The sequence below is a fragment of the Tachysurus vachellii genome, chromosome 6, assembly GCF_030014155.1.
Source record: "Tachysurus vachellii isolate PV-2020 chromosome 6, HZAU_Pvac_v1, whole genome shotgun sequence".
NCBI classification, from domain to species: Eukaryota; Metazoa; Chordata; class Actinopteri; order Siluriformes; family Bagridae; genus Tachysurus; species Tachysurus vachellii.
This window is the reverse complement of record NC_083465.1, coordinates 32,522,046-32,543,670: the sequence shown is the minus strand read 5'-3', so window position 1 is coordinate 32,543,670 and position 21,625 is coordinate 32,522,046. Positions and strand designations below refer to the sequence as shown.

Here is a 21,625-nt window from a genome sequence, read left to right as displayed (position 1 = left end):
CAAACATGCAAAGTGTAATACAGCCAAGACATTTACCATTTTGCCATGGTAGAATGGGCAGCTATACCACCTTAGAGAATTAAGGACCTTATGCACAATTATTACAAAATATTGCATGCCATCATTAACGCTAAAGGGGCCAATACATGATATTAAGAATTAAATGTTTGCTAACTTTTGAACAAGGATAATTTCCTTATTTTATTTTTGTTACATTTTGTTTAATTGTGCCATTCTGTTATGGCTTACATAGTAACTTGAGTCCTATAAGAAATAAAATAAATTTGTTTTGCCTTCTCACTCATGCTTTCTTTAAAAAAATGGTACACATCTTGCAAATTCTCCCAAGGTATGCAAACTTTTGAGCACAGCTGTGTGTATGTATGTATATACACCGTACAAAAGTTTTAAGATCACTTGGAGGTTCTTGTTTTCCTTGAAATATAGTCATTTCCTGAGTTAGAAATGATTTTAATTGACATTCTGAATATGTTCTTCAAACTTTGCTTTCATTGCAAAAAAGACAGCAACTTTTGCAGCAATTACAGCTTGGAAGCGGTCAGTTTTTAAAGGTAATCTGTAATTTCACCCCATGCTTCCTGGAACATCTCATACAAGATGGACTGGCTTGATAGGCTTGTCCTCTGTACCATACCTTCAAGCTCCTCCCACACCAGCTCGACAGTGTTTAGATCCAGACACTCCATTACAGTCTAAATTCAAGCATTCTAACATCTGACTGCTTATTCTTTAAATAGTTCTGACATAGCTTGGAGGTGTGCCTTGGGTCATTATCTTGTTGCAAGATGAAATTAGCCCCAGTCAAGTGCTGTCCACAGGGAACGGCATGGTGTTGCAAAATGTTGTGATAGCCTTCCCTCTTAAATGTCCCTTCCTCTCTGTACAAATCTCCCATATTACCACCTCCAAAGCACCCCCAGAAAAGGACACTAATGCCCCTTTTCCACCGAGGCAGTTTGAGTGCTGGTTCGGAGCCAGAGCCTAATTTAGAACCAGTTCTTTCTTTCAACAGCCGAAGCACCGGCTCTGAACCAGGAAAAGTGGTTCTTAAGTAGCACCAAAACGTTGCTGGTCTAGACTTAAGAACCGCTTGTGTCAGGGGCTGTGGGCGGGGCTACTGTTAGCGCATTTGATAATGTAGCTTAAGTATGTTTAATACACTTTTACTGTAATATGATCAATTATCAGCACACATGATAGTAGGTAGCTACATGCTAAGGCTACCTTTTTTTCTGTGCTTATAATAAAATAACGTTATGTACTTTCTTGATTACCTTCGTTTATACAAATTACATGGAGCTGCGTTTGGATGCTAATGTAGGTTCGCAAAGCCATGAGCATTGACAGTAAAGCAACATCTGCCATTGTTGATGTATTTGTGTTTGCTGCTGCTGCGCTAACGTTGCTGTGTAACGTGACACATATACAGTGACGTCAGACTCGGCTCTGTGATGGCTCTCTAACCGATGGAAAGGCAAACCGGTTCTTAGAAGGTTCGTCTGTGGAACCAACTTTGAACCAGCACCAGTGCTAGCTCTGAACCAGCACCCGGTTCTTTTTGGTGGAAAAGGGGTATAACTCCATAATGCTTGACTGATTTTTCCAGTCTTCCAGTGTCCAATGTCTATGCTCTTTTATCTCAATCTTTGCTTTTTGTTGGCCAACCTGAGATATGGCTTTTGCATTGCAACTTTGCATGAAGCCCAGCATCCTAGAGTCGCCTCAATCACTGTTGATGTTGACACTTGTTTGGTGGGTACTGTTTAATGAAGCTGCAAGTTGAGGACCTGTGAGACAATTTTTTTTTGAGTATTTTTTCTATTGCACAGTTGGCACTGGTGCCTCAGCCTCTGTTTTCTGTTCTGGTTAGAACCACTTGGCTCTGTTCTATGAAAGGAGGTAGGTCACAGCAAAATATTGTTTCCTCACAACGTCTTGCATTGAGTACCTCTCATTTCTATAGACTGGCATGTTTCCAAAGAAAGTTCTTTCTTTCTGCCTATTTTGAGCCTTTAAAGAAATCCCCAACTCCTAAAGTTACAGATTCAAAACTAGCCTAAAGAAGGCTAGTTTTACTGCTCCCTTAAACAGTACAACAGTTTTCAGCTGTACTAGCACAGAGTTTTCCAATTGTCAAAACAATTCATTTAAAAAAGAAATCAAACAATTGAATGTGTATATATAGTGTGAGTGTGTATATATATATATGTGTGTGTGTGTGTGTGTGTGTGTGTATGTATATATGTATATATATATATATATATATATATATATATATATATATATATATATATATATATATATATATATACTTTATATATATATATATATATATGGTTAAGATTAAATTTTAAGTCATGCCATATGTATGTTGGTATAGGTTTTATGGGAGTGTACTATAGATGTATCAGTATGAGCACTCGCTCTTTTTCTTTATCTTACAACCAACCTCCTCCCCCACCCCAACATATTTCCCTTTCAGATGCTGGGTCAATTTATTGCCCGAGCCATCGCTGACCATGCCCTTCCCATGGACTTCCTGCACAAGTACAAAGGAAAAGTGGACTGTGATCATGCACGGTATGAGTCTGTATTTCTGAACAGAATACTGGTGCATTGTGTAAAATGTGTTAAACACAGTATAGTAGTAATATAATTACATACATGTTAAAGGATGGAGAATTGGCATTCACTGCCAAAACTGGTGCACTATGGGAAATGTCTGTTGTATGTGTTTTAGGGCTGCTCTGGACCGAGCATCAGTCTTGCTGTCAATGAAGAGAGAAATTGTAAGATTGGATAATGTGTGGGGAGTTGGTGGTGGCCAGAGACCTGTCAAACTCCTTATCAAAGAGGTATGAAGGGTTTGGCTGCAAACAATATTAATTATGTTAATTATAATTTTTTTAAATTTGGAAATGTATACAAAAACAAAAAAATATAAAAAATTATAAAAACATGACAATAAAGACAAACCGGAAAAAGTAGGTATAGTTTGCAAATGGAATTCCTAGCACTGATTGGATGAGACCTCTGACACTCAAGATATACATGAAGTATAGCAGGCTGCAGCAGTAGAAAGTTTGTGTGTGTATATGAATGTGTAAAAATGTATTGTCCTTACTGTGTATTAAAATATGCTGTTCTGACATATTTCTGCAGTTCATGTGGAAAAAATCTTAGTATTAAAAGAGACATGGCAGAAAACTAACTGCGGTTGGTTAAATTAGCCGCATGTATATTTTAGGGGCTCGGCTTTTAGATACTTGGTGGGAAAATCGCTGAAAGAGGAAAGCGAGCATCTGCAAGCTCCTACACCACAGCAAAAGAACGTACTACGAAAAGAACTTTTTAATACATACATAAATTAATACATAACAAAACGAATACAAAACAATTCACAGTATAAATAATAATTCATGCAGTATAAAGGCTAATCTTTTTTATAACCCTAAATAACCCACATTTAAAGAATGGGGGAAAATAAGATTTAAGAGACACAAAATTCTATTAAGTCAGAAAAAAGATAAATTAAGTTTACTGTAGAATACTGTAGAACCGAAGATATTCCTCTTCAAAGTCACAATGTCTGTAATACAATTTATCCAGAAAGCATAGATCCAGAGTCGCCATGTATTTGCACCAAGAGGCATTTTTTAATCTATTATAAAATTGATATTTCAATTAATCAAACAATCTCAGGTCATTTCATAGCTACCTACACAATGCTCACAATAAAGATCCTTTATTTTAATGTGGAATGTAATAGTAATTGTTACTTAAATTTACAAGATGAGACAATATAATCACAGCATTTTAATCCATTGTTAAATATGCACAGAATAAAATACTGAATCATTTTTCTTTTGTAAAATTACTCCCAGATCTGTACCATGAGCTTCATGTTCCATCTCCTCATCTGGCTAACCATTTTACTTTCACCCTTCCCTTGAAGATGAAGGATTTTATCCATCTTCCATTGCAGTGACTGTCACCTTTGATGAGGAAGGCCTTCATCTCATGTGGCATCTAAATTACCTGGAAAAAGGACTGTGTTTCTAGCTCTGAAACACTATAGCCTAACCCTATGGTTATACATGGTACAGACATGGAGGCTCTGTCTGTATAGTGCGTCTTGACTGAGTTTGTCTTTTGCTGGTGGCTCAATTCTAGCCCACTCAAGTCTGGTTCTTGGTTCAGTGGTTCTTGTTTTCCCTCCTGGACAGATATACTCCTGGGAGTTTAATGACAGATAGGAATTCATCTCTCAGGTTCAGGGTGCTTTTCTCCTCCCCCACACTGAGATATGGAAATTCTGGGTATGGCCCCTCAGGGGACAAGCTCTTGAACTTTAGTTTCTCAATGGAGGTTGAGGAGATAATATTGAATGATAGGGCTCCTTCCACAAAAGGAAGGATCTTGTTTGATCTTAAATGAAGGCTATTTTGCCTCTGTTGTGATCAGTAGCAATGGGACACAATCCACTGTTCCATTGGTACAGTGATGCAATGCCTGCAAATGTGTCTCTGTAAGTGTCTAATGCCCACCATTTCAAAAGTGTACTTGACAGCTACTGCTGCGAGTCATACACCCCATTGTCTCTCGATTTCTGCATGGTGCCAGGCGACTGAGGTTTTTCTGCAGACCATACCTCCCCTTGGGTCTTTTTAGTGGTCCTTCAGCTATGTCAGATGTGTGTCACCAGCTTAATAAAATTGAAGATTGTGTGAAGGACATTGGATGCTTAATAACTTCCTCCTGCTTAACCCTGACAAGACCGAAGTGCTTTTACTAGGTCCACAGGCAGCCAGAAGTAAGCTTTCTGATTACAGAGTAACTCTGGATGGTCTTTCTATTACATCATGTGTAGCAGTAAAAGACCTCGGTGTGATTATTGATACCAGTCTCTCATTTGAAGCTCGCATAAATAATACCACAAGGGTAGCTTTCATTCATCTCAGAAATATTTCTAAGATAAGAAATATGATTTCATTACATGATACAGAAACACTAGTTCATGCATTTGTTACCTAAAGGTTGGATTATTGTAATGCTTTACTGTCTGGATGTTCCAGTAGGAGCATAAAGAAGCTCCAGTTAGTCCAGAATGCAGCAACTAGGGTCCTATCTAGAACCAGAAGATATGAACATATCACCCCTATCTTATCCTCATTGCATTGGCTTCCAGTCAAGTTTCATGTTGATTATAAAATACTATTATTCAATCAATCAAATTTTATTTATAGAGCACATTAAAACAACCAAAAGGAGCACAAGGCGCTTTCCAGTTCGTATTAAACTATAAAGCACTTAATGGTCCCGTGCCACAGTACCTGAGAGATCTTTTGTTTTTTTATGATCCCTCACACCTACTTTGATCAAAAGGTGCAGGCTATTTGGTAGTACCTCAAGTACAAAAGGCTACAGCAGGGGGCAGAGCTTTTTCTCACAAAGCCCCAGAATTATGGAACAGACTTCCTATTAGTGTTCGGGACTCAGACACGGTCAATCCTGATGTTGTACCTCTGAGTTTCGTTGCCTGGTTGTCACCTTGTCAAGGATCAATCTGCATGGTCAGCCAGTGTCTCGTTGGATTGTTGTGAATGAAGCAGCCCGGAAACTGTCATGGCTTATTTTGAACCAATTTTGTGTCAGTCAGCTGCATGGTCTGGTCTTTATCAGCAATCAGGTCTGTGCTGAACTCAGTTTACGATGACCCATTAGTTCCTCAGGAGCTCTCGGTTGCACTATTATAACCTGTTGTAGAAAGGACATTATTTACATTTATACTATTTACTGTAGAGTGTCACCCAAATGAGGATAGCTTTCCTTCTGAGCCTGGTTCCTCTCAGGGTTTCTTCCTCTTAACATCCTAGGGAGTTTTTCCTTGCCGCCGACGCCTCCGGCTTCCTCATTAGCAAGACTTAAACAATAAACTCAATTGCTCAGTTGTACAAAATCAAATAAAGTAGCTCTGCATAAGGGCGTCTGCCAAATGCCATGAATGTAAACGTAATCCTACAAACTCCCTGACTTATTTTTACTTTACAGTGTATTCCCAACTTAATTTCATTCATGAAAAATCATGCACCATTTTAAATATTTTGAAAAAACTTTTTGTTAACTCATACTGGACTGTTTGTCTAAAGTTCACCAAATTTTGGCTCAGATTATAGAAATCACCATATACATCTACAAAATTAGTCTGATAGGCCCGAACCCAATCAAAAGCCAATCCCTATCTATTATTTTCTGGTCTACCTTAATAATGGTAATTATCTATGGAATTACATGCCTTTTATACAAAGTGTGCTGGATTACCTACACACTCATGCCTTTCTTTCCCCATTTCTAATAGGAATTTAATACTTTTACATTGTGTCTCTGTGTAGATGAATCTGCTTTTAAAGGAGTACCTTATCTCAGGTGAACTACTGGAAGCAGATCATTGTCTGCGTGACCTTGAGGTTCCACATTTCCACCATGAACTGGTCTATGAGGTATGTACACATGTTAAAATTGAGTATCTTGAATAATGAATAATATTAATAAAATGTTTTATTACTAAAAAATTGCTATTAAGTTATTTGGTGGATTCTGTTGACAAACTGAACATTTACCGAATTTGTCAGACTTAAGTCCAGACTGAACTACAGACGGACATCCTCTTTGTGGAAGGTATAGATATTCACAGATCACCTCTGCTGCCTAACTGACTGCTTACTTGTTAAGGCTACAGTGTCTTCATGTATACTTGATCTCATTAAAGCCTTGCATTATTGTCAAATATTTTATTCAGTGTTAACAATTTAATTTAAAGAAGTACTCCAGTGTTTGTACTGCTTGGGGCAGCTAAAGAGTTTCATACACCTCCTTTATCTAGTCCATACTAACATACTCCATCTCCACTTGGAGTATGCTGCCACTACCAAGGACAAAAACAGACTGCAGAATGTTATTTGTTGTGCTGAGAAGGTGATTTGCTGCAATTTGCCATACTCTAAACAGTATACTCTATACTCCAGGACTCTCTAAACAGGCATTTAAGATTGTGGCTGATCTCTCTCACCCTGGACACAAACTTTTGGAGGCACTCCCCTCTGGCAGAATGCTGTGGTCCCTAAAAACTCATGATACAGAAACAACTTATTTTCATTTGTAACTGGTCTCATCAACAATATCCAGGACTCACCATGGTCTCTTATCCACCTCCTTTTATATTAACATACAACTCCCCCTTGCTGTGCACAACTGAGACTGCTATACTGCACATACACCATCTTACCTCAAACTGTGAGCATTTTGTTTGGTTTTGCATTCTGCACTATTATACAGTTAATTTTTTTTTTATGTGCCCTTGCTTCAAATTGCCATTTACATTTAAGGCATTTGGCAGATTCCTTGGATTCAAAGTGAATTGCAATTATCTCATTTATACATCTGAGCAATTAAAGGCCTTGCTTTAAGGCCCCAAAAGTGGCAGCTTTGTGACCCGGGATTTCAAACTCACAACCTTCCAATAAGTAGTCCAACATCTTGACCACTGAGCTACCAGTGTGATTCTGATTCGGTTACAGTGACACAAATTCGTGGTCTATAAAGCGTCTTTTTAGACCCAAAATGCTTTGTAAATTTCGGATATGTATAGCATAACTTGTCAATATATTCTTCTAAAACCAAACTACTTTTAGCCTAGAGCAGGGGTCAGCAACCTGCAGCTTCGGAGCCGCAAGTGGCTCTTTCATCCCTGTAGATTTGGAAAATAAATAATTTTAATTTATTTTATTTTAGTTAGATTTTTAAAAATGTAATTCTAACATTAACATTAAAATAAACTGTTTAATTTTTTTGTCGCTCAAAATATGCGTCATAACTGCCGACTTGCGAAATCCGACACACAGAAGCAGACGCATTTTTGGTTTGCTGCAGCCGGCAAGTTCAAAATTTTGATGTCATGAATACGAAGAGGACACAATTAGACATTGTACACATTTTATTTGAAAGTAGCCTTCAACCCAGCATCTTTTTTGTTCAGGTTAGTTCAAACTGTTCAAAATATTTTTGTTTGCTTGCAGAAATAAAATTTCATTTACTCAGTAGTAGGTCATTGATTTCATAAATGCAACACGCTACAGTTTTTTCTATACTTTCCATAAAGGTAAAAAACGATATATGCAGTGTTATCTTCATTTTAGATGTCAAATATAAGAGATCAAGATGGCGGCGCGTACACATCGCGAGGCTCAGCGTCTCTCCAGATTTGCCATATTTGTGCTTATTTACGCACTATTCTTCTGCATGCTTGCGAGATTTTGTCTTGCAAGCATATCATTCCACAGACAGTCACTTTTAGATATTGGTCACATCTGCACAAACTCTATTTCGGACTTTACTTTCACATTTGATCAGATACCACCGGAGCTCGTAAGGAATCAGAGCGAGCCCTTTACCCCAACCGGACGTGTCCGGGGCCGGCGCCAACGCAGAGACCGAAAACAGAGACTGGGAAAACGTGGAGGACTTCGGGCTAAGTTAAAGCTAAACCCACATCGACCAGCGCTTCCAAGTATTTTTCTAGCCAATGTTCGTTCCCTGACGAACAAACTGGATGAGCTCAGGATCTGGACCCTCACACAGAGACTGATTACGGACTGCAATATCATGGTCTTCTCTGAAACTTAGCTTAACACTGGCATCCAAAACAGAGTGCTAGAGCTCGAGGGGCGCACGATTTTCAGGGCGGCTAGAGATGCAGCATGCCCTGGTAAGAACAGGGGAGGTGGCTTATGCATTTATGTAAACAAAACATGGTGCACTGTTTCTTCTCACTGCTCTGCTGATCTTGAATACCTGATCATTAAGGTGTAGACCCTTTAATTTAACACGTGAGTTCACATGTGTTGTTGTGATAGCAGTGTATGTCCCCCCAGATGCTAAGGCTAGCATAGCCATGAAAGAACTAAGTTCTGCTATCAACAAACTGCAGACAGTGCATCCTAATGGAGCCGTTATTATTGCTGGGGATTTTAATCACTGCAATTTAAGATCTTTTCTGCCAAAATTCCAACAGAATGTGTCCTGTTTCACCAGGGGACAAAAAACTCTGGATCATGTATATGCAAGTATGGCTGATTCTTACAGAGTCACACCCCTTCCCCACCTCTGAAAATCAGACCATCTCTCATTGTTCCTACTGCCCAAGTACTCTCCAGTCATCATGTGTGAAACCCACTATCAGGACTGTTAAACTTTGGCTGGATGGGGCTGATGCTGTTCTCACACACAGACTGGAGTGAATTCGCTTCACAGGCCATGACTGATTCTGTCACCAACATCAACACCTACACCAATACTGTCCTTAATCACATCAATAGCTGTGTGGATAGACTAAAAAACATCAAAGTGTTCCCCAATCAGAAGCCAAGGATGAACCAGGAGGTCCATCTCCTGCTCAAAGCACGCAATACCGCCTTCAGGTCTGGAGATCTGAGGAGGGGAATCTGCAAAGTCAAACATGCTTACAAACAGCAGATTGAGGAGCACTTCAACTCTGCTGATCCCCGACACGTGGCAAGGAATACAGGCTATCACTGACCGCAAACAACCCAACGCAACACCTGCAACCAGTTCTGCCTCACTCCCCAACGAGCTCAACCTCTTCTACGCTCGCTTTGAAAAGGGGAACATGGAGCCCTTGCTCAAAACAAAGCCGTTACCAGGTGAGCAGCCACTTACACTCTCCACCTCTGAAGTGTGCGCCACCCTGGGAAGGGTGAATGCAAGGAAAGCAGCTGGCCCTAATGGCATCCCTGGTCGTGTACTCAGAGCATGCGCGGAGCAATTGGCCGAGGTCTTCACGGACATCTTTAATCTGTCCTTGGCCCAGGCAATCGTCCCCACCTGCTTCAAGTCTGCAACTATCGTGCCGGTGCCAAAGCACTCCACTGCAACAGAAATGGCTGACTTTCGTCCCGTCGCACTCACACCTGTCATTGCTAAGTGCTTTGAAAGACAGGTCCTCACCCACTTTAAAGCCTGTCTGCCACCCAACCTGGACCCTTACCCATTTGCATATTGCCCAAATAGTTCAACTGAGGACGCCATTTCCATCGTACTTCATTCTGCCCTGACTCACTTGGATAAACCTGACACCTATGCCAGGATACTGTTTTGTTGATTTCAGCTCAGCTTTTAATACAGTTAGCCCTTCCAAGCTAACCCTGAAGCTGGAACAACTTGGCATCAGCACACAACTCTGCAATTGGACTCTGGACTTCCTAACGAACAGATCACAGTCTGTTCGTCTGAACACTGTCACCTCCTCCAGTCACACCATCAGCACTGGGGTCCCCCAGGGATGTGTATTGTCTCCACTACTATACTCCATTTTCACCCATGACTGCATACCTGTCCATACCTCAAACAGCATTATAAAGTTCGCAGATGACACCACAGTGGTAGGCCTGATTGAAGGTAACGACGAGACGGCTTACAGGGAGGACATACAGCACATAGTAGCATGGAGTGAGGACAATAACCAGGAACTTAACACCAAAAAGACCAACGCGGCCATTGTGGATTTCAGACGTGCTGGCAATCACACTCATCCTCCAATTCACATCAACGGAACTGCTGTTGAGCGTGTACCTAGCTTCAAGTTCCTTGGAATACATATCTCTGAGGACCTCACCTGGTCTCTGAACTCCTCCATCCTGATCAAAAAGGCACAACAGCGCCTATCTTTTCTGAGGAGACTTAAAAAGTCTCGTCTGTGCTACAGGATAACTTTTGGAAAAAGTTGGAAAACTTTTACCGCTGTACCATTGAGAGTATCCTGACAAGCTGCATCTCAGTGTGGTACAGCAGCTGCACAGCTTCAGACCGTAAAGCCCTTCAGAGGGTGGTGAAAACCGCCCAACAAATCATTGGTATTGAACTACCCACCTTGGAGGACATTTTCAAAAAACGCTGTTTGCAAAGGGCGAGGGGCATCATCAAAGATCCCTCACACCCCAACCATGGACTGTTTACCCTTCTCCTGTAGATGCTACCGTTGTCTCAGAGCCAGAACAAACAGACTGAAAAATAGCTTCTTTCCCGTGGCTGATTCTGCACTGAACAGCTGATATGGTGTTAACAATCACCATTGTACTGTCATATTTCTTCTGTGTTTTGCACTATTTTGCACCACTTTAAAATCATCATTACACTTCTGTATGTCCATCCATATTTATTCTGTTTATTCTGTGTATATGTATGTATGTATGTGTGTGTGTGTGTGTGTGTGTATGTGTATGTATGTATGTATATATGTATGTATATATATATATATATATATATATATATATATATATATATATATATATATATATATATATATATATATATATATATACACACACACACACACACATATATATATATATATATATATATATATATATATATATATATATATATATATATATATATATATATATACATACATATTCATAATGACATTCCTTTTGTACAGCTGTCATACCACTTCATACTGTAACATACTTGTATAAAAACCACACTATATTTACCCTTCAGTTCATTCAGTTACATGTACATATTACTACACCTTCTGTATAACCTCATACTCTTATTTATTACACTGCCACTTGTAAATAAGCCATCTATGCACTTCTGGTTAGATGCTAACTGCATTTCATTGGCTCTGTACATGTACCTTGCACAATGACAATAAAGTTGAATCGAATCTAATCTAAATGGGTTTTGTGGCTCTATATGTTTTTTTTCTGTGGGAAATGGGTCCAAATGGCTCTTTGAGTGTTTAAGGTTGCCGACCCCTGGCCTAGAGGTTCTTGTAAACATTATACTTGGCAAGTGATTTAAATAAGTGGTGATAATGGTAATGTGGTAGATGTTTATTCTACACTGTGGCAGTATTTAATTCTCCATTTAAGTATATGAAGCTGTGAGACCTTGAGAGGGACCAGACTCAAAAGGTAACCCATCCTCATTTTGGTGACAGTAGATGGTGTAATTACAAATATACAGTCTGACAATTGTGTATTGATGATGAGGATGTTATCCTCAAACACCACTCGTAGTTAGAATCTCCTCTTAGAATGTCCAAATACTTCATGAAGCAGAGTCCAACTGGAGCTGTTACATCTCTAGATGCCTCAGGATCTTCTTAGGTTGGCCTCATCTTAACGAAGGTCAGAAATCTTCATGGCATGGAACACAACTGGAGCTGGTACAATCCCTGGATGCCTCTGGATGGGTAGAAAAAGAGAAGCAATGGAGAGGAATTAGGGTAGCTAATATAATATTAGTAAGCACTAGAGGATGCACATTTACTAGAGAACAAGATTATGGGATGTATTATGTGTATGCCTGACAAAAGAGATATGCCTTTTATCTACATTTAAACTGGGAAAGTGTGTCTTAGCCCCGAACACCCTCAGGAAGCCTATTCCAAAGCTTGGAAGCTAAATACAAAAACACTCTACTACCTATATTTTGGGAACTACCAAAATCCTGAGTTTTGTGTTCTCAAAGAGCATGAAGGACTGTAACGTGTTAGAAGACAGGTTAGATACATGGGAGCTAAACCATTTAGAGTCTTGTACGTAAGTAGCAGGAGTTTGTAATCAATTCTAAACTTTAAAGGTAGCCAGTGTAGAGATGATAAAATTGGGGTTAAATGTTCATATTTTCGCGACCTTTTTTTTTTGTGATTGTGTGTATAGGCGGTATTGATGGTGTTGGAATCTAGTGGAGATGCTGCGATTCAGTCAATGGTGAAGCTGCTTCAGTCATTTTGGAAGTCTGGACTCATCACACTGGACCAAATGAACCGGGTAATATAAAATTTTTATTCAAACTCTATTGATGACTTGCACAACTGTACACAAAACAACATGCATTGAAATGCTTTTCTTTAACTGTTTATTTTTTATTTTAAAAATAGAATAAAAAATAAATAGTATATTAGTTTAAATGTTTTCTGAAAATTTGTCTCTTGGAAACTGGTCTTGCACCTTTTTTGCAGGCTTTTAATCTTCTCCTGGTAGTCTTAATTGTCAGTGATCAGCCCCACCACAATGTTCTCATACTGTATGTAAACAGTGAGTACAGCAGGTGATTCAGAATTCAATCCTTGTAGGCTCCAATTTTGAGGGTAATTTGTGTCTGTACACATAGACTGCTTGTGGTGTGCCTGTCAGAAACCTGGAGATCCACTGACACAGGGACACATGATACACATGATGAAACTTAAAGGCCATACAGAGTTACTATGTATTTAGAAATCTTACTTTTGGCTTCATGTGTTTCTATTACAAGCACTTAACACGTTATTAAGCTTGTCTGTCATCTGGCTTTTCTGAAAACTACAGCTGCATCACCAGTGTTACAGTGGATGTTTGTGCCATGTTTAGGAATAAATTAACCCTATATTTAGTTTAATATGTGAGGTTATAATGATCTGTTAAAGAGGAAAGTTGATATTGTATAGAAGATGGTTACAAGCTTATATGTAATGTTTGGTCTAAATCATTGTGGACACTGTGTATATCTGACACAGTACACAGTGAAATGAGTATGCCGCCTTTGCCACTTTCTGAAAAGTATGATAAGAGTCTCTTAAAATTTCAAAGGAGATCTGTAGTTTGTCTTTTTTCCATTTACGCTCAGCACGTCTGCAAGCCTGCTGAAGAGAGCATGTAGTATCATTATGCCAGGTCACTGTGGCTGGTTTATGATTTTTATGCCTCAATGGTGTAGCGATTTTGGCTCGCCAAGCAAGGTAAATATTTATAAGTAATTATAACGTGTTATAGTGACTCCTAAATATTTTAAACTAAGCTGAAATTGACGGTAATGGAATTAACGTTACACTTATTTGGTCTGTTCGTCCGGTGAACAGGCCGTGTAACCTTTATTAATTCTATGAGGGCGCTATCTTTCCTTTTACTTTATACCGTAATTTCAATTAAATTAACTTAATAGAGCATGTAGTTCAGACCAGATGTTGCAGGTACCTTACGTTTATGAGCGATACTCAGAGACAATCACTTGTGGAATAAAAATATGGCGTTTAATGAAAGAGACAAACACAACATAAAACTAACTACACAAACAACAAAGGAAATAGAGAAAACAAAGATGACAAATTTTTAGATGACTTTAAAGTTTTTATCCAAGGTGTATTAAGATGGTATAGCGCCTTTCGTGCTCAAATAAAATACACCATTGATTGAAAAATGAGTAACTGATAATTTTGTGGTCATTTGGATACTAAACATGAAGGGGAATGACGGTATAAAGGCATCGGTACATTATATACACAGATCAGTAATCAAAGTGTAACTGATGTTATTGCGATATTGTGTTCTGATAAAGGAGAAAGAAACAACAATGAAACACAAAAAAAAAAAAAATGCATTTGCATTAGGGAAGGGAAAACATAATTTTGTATACATCCTGACATCGGACCTTAAAAGGACATACAGCCTTAGAACAGGTATACATTAACATACCAGGATCGGTAATCAAAGTATAACATGTTAATCCAGTGTTGTGTTCTGATACCTAAATAAAATACACCCTTTTCAGGAAAGTAAGGAGCAAGTAATTTTAAGTCAGGCAAGCCTTAACAGAAGAAGCACATTACAACAGGGTTATAAGAATAAGAATCTTAGAGTATCTTATCTACTTGTTTTATTAGTAAAACGGAATGTCCCATTGTGTTGTGTGTGTGTGTGCGTGTGTATGCGTTTGCAGGGGAGTGTGTGTGTGCGTGTGTGTGTGTGCGCATGTGTGTGTGTGTGCGTGTTTGGTTGAGGTCCCTATGAGTTCAATCAGAGAAACAGTGTGGTCTTATCTGGTCTTTGTGTAGGATCCCAGACATCCTGGAGCCAGGTGTGTGTGACACTGTGGAATGTGGCCCTCAATAAAATCGTAAAACTGGGTTGCTCATTGGTTGATTGAAGAGTAGATGCCGAAGTTTAGGGTGCCTAGGATATGAAATCTAAATGACTTGTACCAGACGCTACATATCCCCCCTATTGAGTGCCGAAGTTTCTGATGAAGGGAAACCTCGTCATCCAATAGTTATGAAGGTCGGCTGGTAGGTAGATTATGATGGTCAAAGGCAGGTGAAACGTGGTGGTCTAGTAATGTTGACTCTTAGTTTCCCTCAGCCCTGGCCAGTTTTTCCTTGTCTATGGCCTTGTGTCTCTTGATCTGATTGCGATGGACCCATTTGAGGACGGGTTCTTTCTGTCCCCGGCTTATTCTGATTCGGTAAGCAACCGGGGAGAGTTTGTCTACAATCTCGTGCGGTCCTGCCCAATGTGGCAGGAATTTCTTTGATCGCCGATTAGAGGACGTTTGAGGTGGCTGGGTGAAGCAGTAGTTCCAGACCTTATCCCCCACGTTCAGTTCCTCGTGCGACGCTTTACGGTCATAATATGCTTTCTGACCTTCGCCACTCTTTTGGAGGTGTTGTTGAGCAAATGAAAAGGTGGATCTCAGGTGCTTGTGCAGTTCCTCGAGGTATTGACAGGTGGTATAAGCTGTGACAAGGTTAGAGTCTCCAGGTTGGTATAGCAGGTGCAGTGGTAATGTCATCTGCCTTCCAGTCATTAGTTCGAAAGGGGAGATGCCGGTTGACTCCTGTGGTGTTGCCCTGATGGCCATGAGCACCAGAGGAAGTTTCACATCCCAGTTCTTTTGATTGGCAGACACATATTTCCTTAACATGCTGACCACCGTCCGGTTGGTTCGTTCCACTTGACCTGAGGAGATAGGGTGGTGACTGATGTGAAGTTTTGCTTGCACCCCCAGTAGATTCCAAATCTGCTGCATGACCTCTGCCGTGAAGTGGGTGCCTCTGTCGGATTGACTCTCAGCGGTGGACCAAATCTGGAGAAAATATGATTCATCAGAAGATAGGCGGTGGTGTGGGCAGTGTCGTTGGGTGCTGGGAGGCACTCCACCCACTTGGTGAACCGACACACGACTGTGATGAAGTATGCCCCTTGTTGATCTGGGAAGGGGTCCCACCCAGTCAATTTGGAGGTCTGACCACGGAAATGTGACTCCTCTGTGTTGCAGTGGGGCTCGGTAGTTTGGGTTTGCTGGTTGAAATTGACAGCACATAAGGCATCCTTTGACATACTCTGTCACATCTTGCTGCATGCCAGGCCAGTATACCACTTGTTTCAGTGTCTCATACGTGGCTTTTGTGCCATGGTGTCCGGCACATGGTGCACCGTGGGCATACATTAACATGACCCCCCTTTGGCACTGTGGCACCACAAGCTTCAGCGCAGTGTGGTCATCAGGGGCATACCATAAAATGCCGTCTATCACGCGCGGCATGGGCTTGACATCATGTAGCCATTTTAGGGCTGGGGAAGTGGCTAGATTAACAGCTGTGACAGGGTGGTCGGAGGGGCTAGAGCGGTGGTGAAGGATGGTCTGTATAGTGGCATCGGACGCCTGCATGTCATTTGTGGAGATTTGTGGAGCCAGCGCGAGTGGCTGTGAGGTGAGAAGTGTGGTTAATTTAGTTCGGTAGTTGCGGGTTATGGCTGTGACAGTGGGTTTGTGTGGTCGGGTTGGTGGCGACCACAAATTGCCGTTTAATGCGCCTGCCTTGGCGAGGGCGTCTGTCTGGTCGTTTAGATCTTTATCTGTGCCTGGTTGCTTCGAGTGGCCTTTCACCTTCTTCCAGTAGATGGTCATATCGTGTTCGTTTGTGATGTCCTCACATGCCTGGAACAAGTGTTGGTGTTTAACTTGTTTGTTGTTTGCCGTCCTGAAGCCGTTTTTCTTCCAGCTTGGGAGGTGGCATGTGAAACTAAGTCTGGCATAGTTGGAGTCTGTGCAAATGAGCAGGTCTCTGATGTTGTGGGCCGATGCTATCTGTAGGGCTATGAGTACAGCTGCTATCTCTGCATATTGTGAGGACTGGGGCCCCAGCTTGAAGTGTTGTTGTTGGCATGGTTTGTTGTTCATCCAGAGGACACCTGCACCCACTTTAAGGTTACCCTCGTGGTTGTAGGAGCATCCATTGACATAGGCTGTGGGCATGCCTTGGCATATGTTGACTTCCAAGTACTTGTGACAGGTGGGTGGCTGCAGTTGGGGCCTTTCCGTATCTGTAGTCACAGTCGGTGTGTCGTCCGAGCAGCTTTGGCATGCTGCCAGGCCATTGCTCAGTGCTAGTATAATGTCTGTCGTTGCAGTATCAGCAAGCTGTAGGCCTCCCATGGCCCGCGGACAGTATGAGTCAGAGTCCTTAGTTAGCTGGAAAGCACAGAGCAGTGACCTTGAACTTTGTTCTTGGGTCAAGTTGCCTTCCCGGCTGGTGGTGTGATTGTCCATGACCCCTGTTACCTGGCAGTCTGTCTTGGGTGCTCTCGGTGGCCGAGGTGGTAGAGGTTCTCGCACTTGAGCCCAGAGTTTCAGATGTTTAAAATCCAACAGTGGTTCAAACCGGTCTAGAAGGTCCTTTCCGATGAGCAGGGGGTAGGTGTCCATTGGGGAGATGTACACGGGGTGCACTACACTCATAGGGCCGATGGTCAGGTGAATGGGAGCTATCTGTTCAAGCTTGACTTCATTTTGGCTGTAAGATTGTACGTTCAATGTGCACTTTTGCGTTTTAAGGGTTCGATTCCGTCACTTAGCTTCCACCTGCAGTTTGTGAAAGAGTTGGGTCGACATTAAAGTCAGATCTGCACCAGTGTCCACAAGAACTTCTAGTCTCAGCTCATTCTCTAATGTGATGGCTAGGTACAGTTTTTTGCCCATTCCTCTTTCAAACAGGTTCCCTAGGAGTCTTGGGCTTGGGGCAGGTGTAGTGACTGGCAGGCAATCGGAACTGGATTCCTGTGGCTCATTAGGAAGGCAGACCGTTAAAACAGCACTCTCGGGAATATTGGGGTTCTGGTTGGAGGTTTGGTGTTGGAAGTTGGCAGGCTCTGGTGGTTCAGTTTGCGAGGACATATCGTGGGTGTTCAGATCAGGTTTCCGGCTTAGTCATAATTTATCTGATTTGTCCTCCTCGTCCTTTCTGTGGCGTTTGTCTTGGATGATTTCCTTTAAAATCCTCAAGATCTCTGCTGTTTCTGATGTGTTTTCTGGGTCCTGTGTTATTGGTGGTCCATGTTTTGGTTTATTTGGTGCATGTTGCGAGGGTTTTTGCTGTTTCCAGTCGAAACCTGATGTTTGTGTTGGCGAGTGCCAGTTTCCTTTGGGCCAGTTAGGTCCTTCCCAGGTGGCTCCGTCTTTTGGGTTGCGTGATGGTCGTTGTCTGTCCCAGGATCTCCCAGGGTGTCCAGCTTGGTATTTGGGACGGGCGTCGCCGTGACCCTGTGGTTCTCTGTTGATTGGAAAGTGTCGTAGCACTTGCTGGACAGGTTTGTCATGATAGCGTTGCTGGGTGCCCTCTAGTGCCAGTTCTGAACATTGCTCGGAGACAGAATAGATTGCTGGCCGTTTTTTTTTTTTTACGTTTTTTTCGAGCACGTTTCTTTGCTTGATATAGGCTCTTTGGGCTAAGTCTCGAAGCTGCTGGATGGACATTTCCCGTGGGCAGGCCAGGACCCCCAGGTGGTGACTTACAGCAGGGTGAAGGTTTCTGAGGAACAAAGTTTTGAAGTTGAAGTCCTCCTCCATTCCTGGCTCATTTCGGGCTCCGAAGTAGGCCTGTCGGAGCCTGGTGTATTAAGCTCGTGTGGTTTCATGTCTGCTCTGTTTTAGGTCCAGAGCAGCGAACAGTCCTTGCTCTGACTCTGGGTCAGAGAACTCCTTAATCAGGGCCTCTTGAAGCTGCTGGTAATCCTCTTTGATCTTGTCTGGTTGCCGATCCAGGAAGCTCCGTACCTCGCGGCTGGAGGTGATCCTGAGGAGGTAGAGTTGGTCTCGTGTAGTAACGTTAGCTACAGTCTGTAAATGAAAGTCAATGTCTTGCAGGTAGGCATGTATGTCATAGCTTCCTGCAGGGTCTGGCGTGAAAGTAGGAATGTTTCTAGCCAGTTTGTCCAATTCCTTAGGGGTGACACTGTGACTGGAACGCGGGGTTTCTTGAAAAGTCTCCCACCCTGGGGAGGTCTCGAGTTGGGATTTCTCACCCCCCTTTTGAAATGTTGATTCTTGTTTTGGGGGTATGAGTCCACTGGTTAAGGGAAATTCCACATTGGGCATTTCCTTTTCAGGGTCCCTTTGTAATCTATATGCGTGTTTTAATTCCCTGTGAGTTGTGTCAAGTTCTTCTTTTAAGTGAGTACTTTCTTGACACAGGGCATCGATTTCCTCCCGGGCACTTTGCAGATGCCTTTCGTATGCCTTAGCTTTGGCAACTCTGTCCTTAAGTTCAGTCTCTGCTCTTATCAAAAGGGCCTTGGCTTGTCGGAGTTCCTCCTGAGTGTCCTTTTCCTGCTGTTCTCTGCGTGCTGTGTCCGTGCGGAGATCGGTCAGGGCCTGTTGTAGTCCTTTTACTTTCTCCTGCAGTTCTGTGTTCACTTCATCTGCCGTTTCTCATTGGCTTTGAGTCTCTGCCTGGATTCGGTCTAGCTGGTCCTGAGCCTGTGCCAGATTCCTCCGAGCCTCCTCAGCTTGGATCTGGAATGATAATGATTCCTGTTGCAGGCGAGAATTTTATTTCTTCCTCCGCTTTTGTCTGGGCGATGAGGTTGTAGGTCAGTAATCCGAGGATCTTTGCCAGCTCCTTGTGGCTATAGTCCTGTGCTGGGTTATGAGACATCACCGCACTCAGGTTGTCATCAAGCTGTTCCCGGCTCAGGTGTTGCAGATCAACAGCAGTTTCGGGTAGGAGGGTACCCGTCATGGCGTTCAACCAGGTCTCTAGCTGATCCCAGTGTGCCTCAGGGCTGGATGATCTGGACATGCTGGCTCACTGGCGAAGAGAGACACAGACAAGGGCCAATGCAAGTTCTTACAATATTGGTGGCCTACGCTAATAGGTGAGAACGTGCTGTCCGCTCAATTTGCCTAATGGGTAATCTAAAGATTTGGCTACTTTAATTTGCTAAGTTTTTTTGTGATGATTTCCCAGTTAGGTCTTTACCTTACGCATCAACTAAATAGAATGAAAATGGACAGATCAAACTCACAACACAAAGGTGATAGGGCAGGACGAGGCCTGGAAGAGGGAGAGTTACAAAGTTGAACCTAAATAGCTGAGACTGAATTTTAAAATTTGCTTCACCCTCTGTTTAAAGTTTAATTTAAAATAAGTGAGGGGAAGTGGGAAGAAAGTAAATGAGAAGGGAGAAACGAGAGATGCAAATAATGATGATGATAATAATAATAATAATAATAATAATAATAATAATAATAATAATAATAATAATAATGATAAAAACATATAAAAGCAGGTAACAAAATGTCAAAATAAAAATTCAGTAAAAAAAGGTTACTATTAATAGTAATAAAACAAAACATGACCAAACAAAAACCCAAATTGATAAGTGATAATAATGGATAATAAAAGGGGAATAATAAAAAAAATGTAAAATAACAATAACAAAACAATAATAAATGAAGATACTAAAAAAAAATAAAAAATAAAAAAAATGAAATAAAATTGAAGGGACAAACCACAAAAACTAGGTGGCAGAGAGAGAGAGAGAGAGAGAGAGAGTTAGTTCACACACACTGAAGTTAGGGGGTAGTTTTTCTTGCCCCCACGTGTCATGCGACCTTATTTCGAGCGGTTCAAATTAAGGAAGCAGGCTTTATTCATTACCTCTATAAAATTGTAAGACTGAGAGGACGAAACTTAATAATAAAGATACAATAGCAGTAGTATATAGTCAACAGGGTTCCTTCGCTGTTGATATGTAAGATTAGGTCTTAAGAGTTAGCTGATAAGAGTTACACTACTCAAATCACAGTTTAACAACTGAGGGAAGGTTTCTCCTTTCCACAAATTCAACAGTTTGTACCACTCAACGGCACACAGTGGGTGGGTCAGGTTTTCTTCGCTGCCCCCCAAATAAATAAATAAGCAAAAGAACAGGGTTTCTTCGCTGTTCTTATTCGTTACTTGATCAAGGCTTGGGACTCCTTTTACATACCAATCAACCACTGGTCAGCAGTATGATTGGATCTGCATTAGGCACGCATCAGTTAACTACTCTGATGGTTAAACCTAACGGAGTGCTATCGTCTAGTTGAACGAAATTGGAACAAGCAATGACTTCAACAGCGATACAATTACAAGGCCTTAAAAGATGATAAGAGGAACACGCTCAAATCAATTTTTAATCTAACTATGGGGAGATTTCTTCGTCCCCACAGCTGATTTTGATAATATTAAAATGTGCAGTAAAGAGATTTCTTCGTCTTTACGAGGGATTTTTAATATTATGACTGCAGTTTAAATTCTTCTCTTTTCTTTTTCTTTTTTTTTTTTCGATTAATCGAGACTCAAATAACAAAATGCAACAAAATAAAGTCAAATAGCGGAGTCTACGTTGCGACCTAGATCACCACAAGCGCACAGTAAATCACCACAAGTAAATTGACGCTGAATTAGCTGAATTAGCAAAGTTTGAACAACATGCCCGCA

The 21,625-nt window shown here is 41.3% G+C and overlaps 1 protein-coding gene across 3 annotated transcripts in view; it reads left to right on the top strand.

Moving 5' to 3' along the window:
- The window catches only part of pdcd4a (programmed cell death 4a), a 49,983-nt gene that overhangs the window by 17,798 nt on the left and 10,560 nt on the right, over nt 1–21,625 (top strand). For all 3 annotated transcript variants that reach the window (XR_009648661.1, XM_060873292.1, XM_060873293.1), the window contains exons 6-9: nt 2,504–2,601; nt 2,762–2,876; nt 6,414–6,521; nt 12,768–12,878. Coding sequence is in view for 2 of the 3 variants with exons in the window: in XM_060873292.1 (XP_060729275.1) it covers nt 2,504–2,601; nt 2,762–2,876; nt 6,414–6,521; nt 12,768–12,878 (432 nt within the window). In the remaining variant the exon portion in view is untranslated. The remainder of the gene's footprint in view (nt 1–2,503; nt 2,602–2,761; nt 2,877–6,413; nt 6,522–12,767; nt 12,879–21,625) is intronic.